Source organism: Denticeps clupeoides, chromosome 7 (genome assembly GCF_900700375.1).
Source record: "Denticeps clupeoides chromosome 7, fDenClu1.1, whole genome shotgun sequence".
Taxonomy (NCBI): Eukaryota; Metazoa; Chordata; class Actinopteri; order Clupeiformes; family Denticipitidae; genus Denticeps; species Denticeps clupeoides.
The window spans coordinates 11,695,881-11,708,812 of record NC_041713.1 but is presented as its reverse complement, the minus strand read 5'-3'; the positions used below and the strand labels follow the sequence as shown (position 1 = coordinate 11,708,812).

General features: G+C 43.2%; 1 protein-coding gene across 1 annotated transcript; it reads right to left on the bottom strand.

Annotated features, from left to right (window-relative positions):
* Nucleotides 1-4,629: 4,629 nt before the first annotated feature.
* On the bottom strand, nt 4,630-10,877 carry proza (protein Z, vitamin K-dependent plasma glycoprotein a). The gene is made up of 10 exons (XM_028986769.1): nt 10,724-10,877; nt 9,905-10,064; nt 9,088-9,248; nt 8,943-8,967; nt 8,734-8,847; nt 8,271-8,405; nt 7,020-7,135; nt 6,172-6,289; nt 5,768-6,093; nt 4,630-5,285 (listed from the first exon to the last, which is right to left on the bottom strand). The coding sequence occupies exons 2-10, from the start codon at nt 9,981-9,983 to the stop codon at nt 5,076-5,078; spliced, it is 1,284 nt and encodes a 427-aa protein (XP_028842602.1). The 5' UTR covers nt 9,984-10,064; nt 10,724-10,877; the 3' UTR covers nt 4,630-5,075.
* Nucleotides 10,878-12,932: the final 2,055 nt, after the last annotated feature.

The following is a 12,932-nucleotide window of genomic DNA, read 5'->3' as shown; positions in this document are numbered from 1 at the left end:
TCCGACAGGTGCAGTCTGGGAGAGTGACAGGGAGCCAGGGTGGTGGGGGGGTGGACTGCTGGGAGGATAAGCGACCACTCTGGATTAGCATCAGAGAACCCCGTCTTGCTTATCAAAGAGCACCGCCACCACCAATGTTAGGGTGGAACATGACATCATATTTCTTCAGAACCGAAAAAAAATCGGTCCAACGTCCTCCCCAACATTTCACACACACACACACACACACACACACACACACACACACCAAAACTCACCGTGACTTCTCTTCTCCTACCTTAAAATGAGCTTCTATGCCAAGAATTTTGCAAGTTAATGCTGCATCTTACCAGAAGAAAGAAGCGTGCGGCGCCCTGGTGACCTCAAGTGCTTTTTTCGCGTGTGGCCAGTCTGCTGCCCTCTCTCTCTTCAGGACACAGAAGCAAAGTGAATTTGACACCCGGACGCCAAGGCCAGATAAGAACTGACCCAGCTTCACCCGGGACACCCCTGCGCTGGTGTTTCGCACTCAAAGGCGAGTCGGGGAACTACATGCTGGTCGAACTTAGCTGCTTAAAAAAAGCTCTTGGACTACTGGGCTCAACTTGGATTTTTGGGGACGTTCTATGTGTCCTTACACAGGTTCGGATTTGAAACAGATTGTCTCCTGTAGATGCCACCTTACTTGGCAGGGCCATCAGTTCAGATCAGTGTATCTAACCCTGCCAGGACTCTGGCTTTTAAATGGTCTTAATGATCTTAATGATCTTAATGATCTTAATGATCTTAATGATCTTAGTTGACCAGGACTTGAACTTGGGCCTTCGTTCAACTGCTTTCGTATAGGCAGACATGGGATTTTGCTGAATAAATGTGTATTATCGGGATGCTTATCATGATTATTATTGCCCAAAGTGCTTTGTTTGTGTGTCACTTTACATGAAGGTCAAACTGAGGAGCTTCTGTTGTTATTACATTATTATCATCATTACCCATGATGTCAGGCTTGCATCCTGTCGCCATAATGGAAGCGCGCAGGAAGAACGAGGCGCAGGGGGGCGCGCACCGAGACTCACAGGAAGTAGAACTATTGCAGGATGCAGGGGGGGAGAGGAACCAGGGCTAATTTTAAGAATGGCGTCTGTGCTTGTCCAACATCTGTCGCAAATATTAAAAGCCCATGATGCACCTGACTCTGGATGCACATCATCTCATGGCATGAGCGCCGAGAAGGAGGGAAGCCTGCGGGAAGGAAGTAGCCGACTGTCCCTGGGGTTCCTCGTCCCCTCGGGGGTGAAATCTACTGATTTGATCACTGAGGTAATTAAGGAAGGCGCGAGCGAAAGGCAAGATAATCCCGACCTCGTCTGTCTAAATGATTCCGGGGGGGGGGGGGTTATCGCCACTGTGACTTAAGTCCTCCGGCTGTCACTGCTCACTCGTGTAGTTCCAACAGAGGTCACAACCTTCAGGCAGAACACCAAGCCGACCACGAGGGGGGAGGATCATATGCTGGGGTCAACAACACGACCCTCTTCTGGTTCGCACACTGCTGAACATGCTGTGCCCACTTTGTCGCTGCTCCAGCAGTGTCCCTTCAATTAACATTGTCATTTGGCCCTGGAAACAGAAACAGAAAAATCATTGATGCCCACTTAGAACCGAGATACAATTTATTCAAACTGGTGGGGATTATTGACCGTCCATCAAAACCAGTAAATGTCATTTCTGATGGATTTCCTTCCAGCCCTACCTTAATCAGGCTTATTGGCTATAAAAGGACGAGGCAGATGGAGAGGTGCAGGAATTGAAGAGACGTGTGAATGTTCTTCAGGTTCATTGTTAACCCACCCACCTGGAGGAACACAGAGAGAACATGCAAAATCAATTTAAATATAACTAATTCTATAAAAACCTAAATGTACAACAAAAACAAATAGGTTCTAGAATAATCCAATCATCAAGTATTGTGGGAACTTTTTTGTACTTGATTTGTTTTCTTCTACATACAAATCTATACATGAACACAAACAAATACAAACGGGGCAGGGGTGGCCTAGCGGTTAAGGAAGCGGCCCCCGTAATCAAAAGGTTGCCGGTTCGAATCTGCCAAGGTGCCACTGAGGTGCCACTGAGCAAAGCACCGTCCCCACACACTGCTCCCCGGGCGACTGTCATGGCTGCCCACTGCTCACTCAGGGTGAGGGGTTAAATGTAGAGGACACATTTCACTGTGTGCACTGTGTGCTGTGCTGCTGTGTATCACATGTGACAATCACTTCAAAAAAAAATAAAATCTGATAAAACTGATAATTATAAGTCAACATCACAGACACCAGTAACATCACTGCTAACATTTAACTCCCACTGGGACACATATGGTGATGTAATGTTCGACATTCAAAGCCCACGAACAAACACCTAATGGAATTGAAGCCTACGAGGTTGTGTAATTTAATGGGGTGAAGAAGGGTAGAATTGTTGCTCTAGTCTTGTTCGTCCTCCGCTGTCCTTCATTAGTGCAGGCTTCACTGATGCAGACAGAGCGATTATGAGCAGTGAATGACCACAGCTGGGTTACATAAAACTAGAACCTGTGAGGTATGTAGACAAGAAGAACCAATGGCAGAGCAGAAGACAGACAGCAGTGAAAAAAGACAATGCTTGCCGGAAGGAGGGGTGGCAGACAGTTGTTTCTAGTTCTTGGCTGATTTGAGAACCTTCTTGGAACTGGTTTGCATTTACACATCATTGCATCATTTGCACATGCTTTTCGTAAGATAAGATAATACTTAATGGGAAATTTACATCGTCATGGCAGAAAGTGGACAGTACAAGCATTAAATAACAGTAGCATAGACAATATGCTCTCTGTATAATATGAAAAGTTAACTATACAAATAAATAGTCCTAGAAACAAAAGCAGATATGAGTTGTAAAAATGTAAATATATCTGTATATACGTCAAAAAATTATTGTCCTTCTTGTTCCTAAAATCCTATGCTGGGAACTTGACCCAAATGGAACCTTCAGGAGCTACATTAATGAACTAAAGATCTGTTTTCGACCCCTTTGACTGGCAAACATGATGGCAAACAACGCTCTGTGTCAGTCACACAACGTTCTCATGCAAGCGCACAGACACTCAGATTGGGGGGGCCGCAGCTGTAGATGCTGTGGATTTCAGGCCAGGCTCAGCATGGGGCAATTTTGTGGGGTTTATGGGTGGTGGATTATGGGCATTTTTTTTAGGTCAGACAGATGTATGGCTGTGGGTGTATCAGCAGGCCGAAGAGACCGAGCCGACACCCCATTCTCTGATGGTGAAAGCAGCACGCTGCATAAAAAAAGCATCTGGCTGTACAGATTAACCCTGTACCAGATGCTCCTGTGGAATAAATGTATAGCCACGAATTGTCATTGCATAATTCCCTCCATGCTTAATAATGGCATCTAAAACATATACATGGTTTATAGGGTGGCTTCAGTCCCTGTTCTGTCAGTGTGGGCGCTTTTGTTTGAACTTTGAGACAATTAGCAATGAAACAATCACAAATAAATTTAAACTTAATTAAAAAATTTTAAATAAAGTGTCTGAGGAATCTATTATTAATTTGCCAAGTCTAGATCAACAATGTCCTGATATTCCATTGAGAGATGGATATGAATGTCCAACTGTGAACTGACCCCTAAAAATCCATTAGCATTAACTAAAGACGTCTGGATTAGAACCCTTTAATCTTCTACTCTCACCCCACCACTCTAGCTCTCAGTTCACACATTTGACCCTTTTCTTCACCTTATTTTTTGACAGGCCTTGGAAAGTAAAGCTTCTTTTGCTACTGAAGTAATTGTTGAAGATTTGAACTACTTATGGAAATTGTTTTACATTCTATATTGGAAATTGTATTGATATGATAATATTATATTATTCTAACAATAAAGTTATGAAAATATGAAACCACTACCTTTAAATCCCTAGTATTGGTGTCGTGATAGGAAAAGAAAAAGTGCAAAAAATGGTGTACAATCGCATTAAATAATTAGCAGTTAAAGTGAACTAAGGAGAGTTAGGCATGCAAAACCATTTGTTGTAATCTTTGCATTACAAATGTTCAAACATCTTCCTGAAGAACCATGGAAATTGAGCAAATAGGAACATACATGGATGGTAGGGACAGGGTAAACTGAGGTGGGAAGAACCCCCCATCCAGGATGGAAGGAACTCCAAGGAGATTGATTTTGTTTTTCAAAAGGAGTAGGAGCATTTTTTGGGTCCAGGAATCGTTTCTTTGGAGAATGCCATGGCAACAGCGTAGCAAGGGCCCAAGCACCATGGTGTCTTTTTCAAATCTTCTGAATTGACACCAAGACATGGTTTATAGTCAAGGGCTTTCTTCTCCTCGTTTGTCTCGCCGTTTCTGCATCAAAGTTGCCAAAGAAGCGGCGATACCGTGAGAGAAGTCGCTGAAGCTTCTCTCCACCCCAAAGGATTATGGAAGAACATTGCGTAACAACGGGGAAGGTAATGCTTGGGACGATGACAGCCTGGTATGACTTTGTGACTTGATGACTCACCCAGATGATGGTCTTTAAGTCCCAAAAAGGTCACACAAGCTTCCATTCGAAAGCAATACAACACAGACATCGGACCATTTACTGACTGGTTTATTATGTCATCTAGGATCAGTTACATCTTAAGTGTACATTCATCACCAGTAAGCAGTGCACAACGGACTTATTTATCCACAGTAGTGCTGTTGTTTAGCGCCAGACAAGTGCATGCTACTTGAAATACTGCATTCTGCTCAGGAGCAAAGCTGACACAAAGTGCCTGTACTTGTAATGTTCTGTAATACTGCCACCTAGTGGGGGAATAGTCATACAGCAGTATCATGGGTCATTGGGGAAAATTGTTAAGAACTCACCAGACAACAGTAGTAACAAATGATGGAATAAAAATGGTGACAAAGGACAGAAAAGCTTTTCTCTTTCAATCATTCCTGGAGAGAAGGAATGGACCTGGCCACCCCGCTACTAAAACATGTATGCAGTGTTTCAGATCGGCAGTTACCCGCCATCAACCCCCAAATTCCTTAACGAATGTCCATTAACGGCTTGAGCCAGGTCGTGTACCGCGACACCTTCTGCATGACGTAGCCCTGGCGGCAGTTCAGCGCTGGCGAGCGGCTGATCACCCCGGTGAGGAAGAGGACATCTCTGTGCATCGTGAGAACGGGGCTGCCGGCGCTCATCACGCAGTCCGACTTCTCCCGGGGCATTGTGCATGCCATCTTATTGGTCATCTGAGGCAAGAGGACGCTGTTCTTAGCAGTGGTCTAATAATCACGATTTTTGACACCTTCATACCATTGTGAAAAAGCATATTCATACCATTTCATCAAGCATATTCAATATACTAAAGTAGTGATATTAACTCTATTCATAGTTTACTTAATACACTGCAAATAATGCAGATAATGCGACCAAATTTAATCATACATTTTAGTAGTAGTTTAGTTAATGCCTAAAACTTGACAAATGTTGAGAAATCTCATTTAAAAATTCTCCAAAGTCTTCTTTTTTAGATCTTTATATTTCGGGGTCAGGCAGAATCTTGACTGGTTAGTAAATGCGCAGCTCTAAAATGGTTTTACTCAACCGAAAATTATAAAATGAAGTCATGTCAATTCAGATGGATATTCTAGGTGAGTGACTATTCCAAGTAGTAAAGTAGAGATGTGGATTGGCTTTTGCGAGAACAATTCCAATAGTAAGCCTGATGTACCTGACCAGGAAAACTCTCCACACACTGAGACAGAGGTTGGTAGGATAGATGGTTGAGGGTCAGATCATTCTGCAGTTTGTCTGAGTCTGGGACCTCCTTCCAGCCGGTGACCATGCCCATGCTCTCCCCTGTCATAAGGAGACTATCTGCAAAGTCTCTCTCAGGCAGACAAGCTGCAAAGATGCCTTTTTTAAAGATGATCCGTGAGGCCAGTTCAACAACTGCCAGGTCGTTGTCAGGACGGCCATCCACATAGTGCGGGTGGACATGGACATTCTTCACGGACAGTGTCTGCTCGCCCGATTCAATGGTCAGCTCCTTTTTACCTGAGAAAGATACACCCATGTCAGCAAAGTCCAGAAAAACACTGTAATGCAATACAAATACAGGATTCACTCACTCACCAACAGCAACATGAAATTCACTGTACTTGCTGACGCACTGCGCGGTGGTCAAGATCAGGTTTTCCTTCAGAATGACTCCGCCACAGAAGCCAGTCGACTCAGAGTTCCTTAGCAAGGCCTGCAACAGAGAAATACATGACAGAGAAAATCTGTCAAATAGCAATAATAAATCAAAATCAATCAAATCAAAAAACAACACAACACTGTATTTCATACCACCCACAAAAATATGTCATGAGACACTGTGGCTAGTTAAGCTCTTACTATCTTCTTCATTATGGAACTGCATAATTTGCACGTACTCCAATCACATGATCCTATTTATGGTGATTGTGTCCACCTGTATTTATAATATAAATGTATTCTGAATGTGTTTAGCCATTAGCGTGTTTTTTTTTTTGTTATACTTTATTAACCCCTACGGAAATTTCTTCTCTGCATTTAACCATCATCCTTGGTGAGCAGTGGGCAGCCATGACAGGTGATGGACTGTTATTGCATACATTTACAGCATTTATCATACGCCCTTATCCAGAGCGACTTACAGCCAGTAGTTACAGGGACAGTCCCCCTAGAGCAATTTAGGGCTAAGTGTCTTGCTTAGGGACACAATGGTAGTAAGTGGGATTTGAACCTGGGTCTTCTGGTACATAGGCGAGTGTGTTACCCACTAGGCGATTACCATCCTAGGTGTGTGGGGACGGTGCTTTTGCTCTGTCCACAACTGCCCCTTGTTCAATGGAGTAGTGTGATTGCGTCCTTCCCCATACTGTGTCCGGCGATGTGTGTTTATGTCTAGGACTTTATCTATTTAATTATGCATTTATGTAGAGGGCCTGGTATCATACCTGCCAAGGACACTCTTCGCTGTTGCAAGGCAAGCCTTGATAGCCGCTGCGTATGTTGGCAGATTTCCTGTTGTCCCACTGGTTTGGGTTACTCACTTTTCCACAGGGGAACGTCACTGTGACAAACAGGGAGATGCAGAAACCCATTGTCATAGCACTACAACTTAGAAATTAAGTCAGGATTTACAGGAGTTTAAACTGGGAGGAGCCTAAAGCAATGACAGCTCTCTTTCTGGAAGATTTAACCCCTGTTCTGCCAATTAGTTTTTCCAGATATAATCGTCATATTTAAACATATTTAACCACTAGGGGTGATGTCCAGTGGAGGGGGTGGTGTGTGAAGTCATCTTGACAGAAAATGTGCCAGTCAATTGTAATTGTTTTAATATTTTTTTCTTTTAGTAAAGTGTAAAGTGTGTAGTGATTGTCACATGTGATACACAGCAGCACAGCACACGGTGCACACCGTGAAATTTGTCCTCTGCATTTAACCCATCACCCTGAGTGAGCAGTGGGCAGCCATGACAGGCGCCCGGGGAGCAGTGTGTGGGGACGGTGCTTTGCTCAGTGGCACCTTGGCGGACCGGGATTTGAACCGGCAACCTTCTGATTACAGGGGCGCTTCCTTAACCGCTAGGCCACCACTGCCCCAATGTTTCGGTAAACATTTAATGGGTTCCACAGACCTGGACACCACACAAGGTTTAAATAACAATCCTTAATATCTATGGTGTTAGTCAATATCAATACAGCAATATATTGTGATATTTTAAGTGGTGATATTATATTGATACAGGGACAAGTATCAATTATCAATATTTTTGTATACAAATTGAATCAAAAATTCTGTTCCAAATTATGTAGTTTTGGCTGAATTATTAATGTAATGTGATCCACAGAGATCATACACAGCATCTTGTATATCAGCTCTACTTTTACATTTTCAGTGAACTGTAAAATACTATCATATATTGTGTACAGTATCACAATATATAATGATATAATCATATCGTGACCCATGTATTGTGATACGTATCGTATCGTCAGATCCTTGCCAGTACACACCCCTATTGATATCCATTTACCACAACAAGGTACTGTCCCCACAGCTGGCTCCCAGGGCACCTTCCATGGCTGATGGGTTAAATCCACCCAATCTGGCAACACCATGTTCAATGTTCTGTTTTCCTGTCATAATAGTTTAATAACAACAGAAGGTCCTCCAGTGAAGGCTGGAGTGTGAGTTCTCACCTGCTGGGACGCACTTCTCCTTGTCCTTATCCTGCAGCTTCCAGCCTCGGGCACAGGAGCATTCATAAGACTGGTATCCAGGCTTACAGAACTGGCTGCAGCCTTTGGTCTTATCAGCCACACACACTGTCTGATCTGTTCAGATGACAAGAAAGCAGAGAAACTCTGAAACAATAGATCACATTTAATACTGTGCAGGCGGTTGTTTGGACTGACTTGTCTTGACAGTTAAACTGAATTATCTAGACTTGAAACTTCAAGTTTATCTTATATCAACACCGAAACTGTTTTATCTGGTTAAGTTTTTACAGAGGAAAACTTCATAAAAGATGCTTATGAATGGCTAAAATGAGAATTGAGTTAATAGGTGGAAAGGACAAAACCATCAAGTGCTATACTGATTTGTTGCTTTCTGGGCTGATGTAGAGGAAGTCGGAGATGTCGGAAGTCAGGTGCCATTTACCTGACTCGCAGTGGACCCCGCTGAAACCGGACTTGCAGACGCAGTCGTAACCTCCAACACTGTCTAAGCACATGGCTCCGTTCTTGCAGGGCTTTTCTGCACACTGGTCCCCATCTATGCAAGGGAAGGCCAACAGATGGAAAAGGTGTGAAGTCAGGGGTATTCAACTTCAGAATCATTTTAAGGTAATAGTGATCTAATCAACTTACCAATATAGACAGACCAGAAAATATCCTGGAATATAAAATTAGGAAAACCATTCAAACTTTATTTTGGAACGCAGAAAAGATGCAGTTTTTATTTATTCGCTACTTTTTCCTGAAGCCATGTTGGACATCTGGAATTGGATCGTACCGTACGATAAGGGTCCTGGAAAAACCTTAGCGCCTCATCATAGTTGCAAACCTTCTCCAGACATTCCCGCTCCAGGTTGGAAGGTTGCTGGTCGCCTTCACCGGCTCTCTTCTGACGGTAAATCACCTGACTGGCATCCTCTTTGTTCAGAAAGACTGGAACTGCAGGATGAAAGAAAAATACTTTACTGCTTTCACAAATATGCATCATTCCAAGCAGTTAAAGCTTTGATCATTACAAATCCTCTTCATTACTGTCAAAGGTTTGAATATTCAGTTTATTTGTAACAGTGTTGAATGCGGAATGGAGATTGTGTCTCAGTGGCACAGAACAACATGGCATTAATATTGGCTGCCATTCTGGCCATAAAAATACTGATACTGACACCACCTGAGACTGACATCTAGGTTTAGAGAGCAATATTTTTGGATAAAATGCAAAAGCTGTTCAGATTTCGGAAATCCTATTCAGTTCTTCCACAGGCATTCTTCTGATGGAACTGGATGCTTAAAAAAAAGCATTTTACAAGACCCACGGGAGTCACAAAGGTCGTGCCTGAGAATGAATGCGGCTGAAAACTCAGATTACCAGAATAAATGTGTGGATGTACAGCACCTTTAAAACTAAATGACACCAAGAGACACTTATTTACTGAAAGACACCCTTGTCTCATTTAATTGCTAAACATTTTTTTAAACAAAATCAATAACTTGTTCTGTTCAAACTGCACACAGGAGACGCAAATAATGTTACCTTTGACCTTTGCATTGGAACCAGTTGCGGGTAAAGGGAGGCAGCACATTCTTTAAGGCCTTACCTCTGCGTCCGCTGTCCAACCCTGCTGTCACCGTCCCCAGCAGAAGGGTAAAGGCGACAGCTGTCCCCACCGAGCCCATGGCAAGGACAAAGCTGACTCTGACCACTCGCTACCGAGACCACAGGCTGATTCAAAACCCTCGCAGGTTCAAAGGTCACGCCTACAAAAAACAAGCATGCTTGGATCTGGGTTTCGAAGGTCAGGATAGGCCACAGAGCCTGAAAGAAATTAACATGCATACGAGTACATACACGATGCGTTTATAATGTTTCATGGGGAGTAAATATTCTTCCAACTAGCTCTAGGAATTTGGAAACGAGAACGCAGGCTCGGGAGTAATGACGCTGCATTTTGCGCTTCTCGATTTGAAGTACTTAGCGCCACCTCGTGGTATAAAGCGCAAGAGCAGGACGTCGTCATCGCAGTAAACAACACCGAACAGCGCTAAACCTTATTCGCACGAAACCACATTTATCACCACTCGTGGCTATAATCGAAAAATAAAAAATAAAAAAAATAAAACACCTCAAATGAAAAAAAAAATATCGATAGCACGACGCAACCCAGCCCCCTGCCCCCCTTTACTGTGCGACCTAAACCACAAAGCATTTGAGAACGGCTGAAAAAAAAATCGATCAATACAAAATGAAACAATATAAATGTCTGCGCCGATTGCAGTTACGCAATGTGGCTCAACGCCATACGCCCTCACCTCGTCCAGAATTAGCAGAAAAACGTCAGCAGGCGTTTTAAGTACGACGTTAAAATATCTCACACGTCCACAAAAAAAAAAAATAATAATAATTTTACACGTCTTACCGCTCCTCGTTCCGAGAAAGCCCGGAGAGAGGTGGATCAAAGATCGCCGTGTTGCTTCTGCAGGAGCTTTTACGGGCTCAGCCCCACATCTCCCATCACCGGCTCTGGCGAGGCCGCTGCGGTCCCACTGTCGACCGCTAGAGGGCAGAGTTGCGCTGGAGAAATGAGCTCACTGTCCCCACGGTGACTTCCTTTGGGCGTCTAATGACACCCGCGGCTTTTTCCATACTATTTAGATTTCCTCCAGAATGACCGGGAATTCTTATGGCAGTTGCACAAGGAATATACTCTTGGCACAGTAATATTACCTTGCAGGGCGTACACATTAACTTTAACCAGCACATTAACCAGCAGGTTAGAGGTACAGGAAGGAAGCCCACCATTTACAGCATTTTTACCGCATTTTATCAGACGCCCTTATCCACAATGGACACAATGGTAGTAAGTGAGATTTGAACCTGGGTCTTCTGGTTCACAGGCGAGTTACCCACTAGGCTACTACCACCCCACCATGATTTGTTCTCTGCACGAGACCCATCCTTTGAGCGGACGATGTGACGGCCTTATAGATGGTCGCTAGGCCAACAAAATCCCCAGAACATTGTATAAAAAACCCATGTCTTGACTGTCTTGAGTGTTTTGAATAAACCCTGATGGTTTGCATGTCTTTTGTTAACATGGGTGTTTTTGCATTTTGGATTGGTTGCCATCTTGACCTTGTTGCCTTGACTTACCCTAGTGGGGACAAATCAATAAATTTAATTGAACTGAGCTGAACCAAATAGCCAAAAGCTACAACTGTCCAGCAGAGAAGGTCCTTCACTACACCCTTTTTGACTAAAGATGACTTCCAGCTTAGGGGTTCTGAATGAACATTAATGCCAGCACTGACCAGCAAAAAAAAAAAAATGAATCTTTAGTTGATGACCAGCATACTGGGTAGGACTCTGGTCTTGCTGGTCAGCTTTGTTATTTTTTTATTTCTCTTCCCACAGGAGGGAGCTTATCAGTCGTCTACATTCTGGTCACGACAGTGTGTGCAACACGCCCAGCTCCCAGCTGTGCTGCCTCCCTGTTTCCATTGTCATTGATTTAGCTGGGCCAAGTGGCATGGACTGCAGTGCACAGAAAGCAGGCCTGCTGCGGCCACTGATAATCACATTTTGCTGGCGCTCTGTGCAGAACAAGGGGCTTTTCGGCTTTGAGTCGAAGGGAACAAACGAGATAAGCAAAAAAAAAAAAAAAAAAACCCTGCATCTGAACTGTACTTAAATACCCTTTTTGACGTGAAGATTCTTCTTCTGACCTACAAAGCACTGCAGAGTCTTGGGCCAGTTTATCTTAGTAACATACTCGTCTCTCATAACCCACCCATTTTCTATCCATCCATGGAAGCAGGTTTGCTTGTTTGCTTTTTAGAGCCCCAAAGCGAGGGCATATTCCACTGCATACTCAGGCACCAGACACAATTTCAGAATGTAAATGTAAGCTAAGATGGTACGTAGTCAAGCCTTTAACCATCCCTCCCATCCCTATCAGCAATGCTGCAATAGTAACTGCTGCTGGAAATGTATATCCTTCACCTAGTGTTTCTTTTTAAGGTGGTAACAATTTCCTTTCATTTATTTCAATGGAGCAGTCTGTCTGAGTCTGGGTCCTTCTTATTTTGTACCATTGTTGCCTTTGATTTGCTCACTAGGGGCCTTGAGCGCTGTCCAAATGTGAGGGGCTTTGTGGCACTGTACAATGAAATTGCTGTACAAATAAAGATTGATTGATTGATTAATTGATCTATGTAGGGGGGAACACAAACAGAGGTGGACCAGATGTAGACCAGCAACCAGTATTCGGTGAAGAAAATACCAGAGAGGACAAGGGATAGGACACATTTGTGTATTTACAGCAGTAATAACATGGAGTTATCTAAAAAATGATGTCTGTGATGTTTATTCCTGATGAGATAAGTGTTCATTTTTTCAGCCAGATTTAGAATAAATTGAACTATTTGTTGTTGTTCAGTAGTGGAAAATGGTTAAATCCTTGGTCACTGTAAGGCAATTCCTCAAATTCCCCTCATTTCAAAACCAATTATAATGTATAATAATAATAAACTAACACAGGAAAGTGCTTCTGGTCAGTTCATTATTGCTTTACTGTTATTACAAAGCAACGTTCTAGTGCCTTTGATAAGCTAGTTTGCACCTAGTTT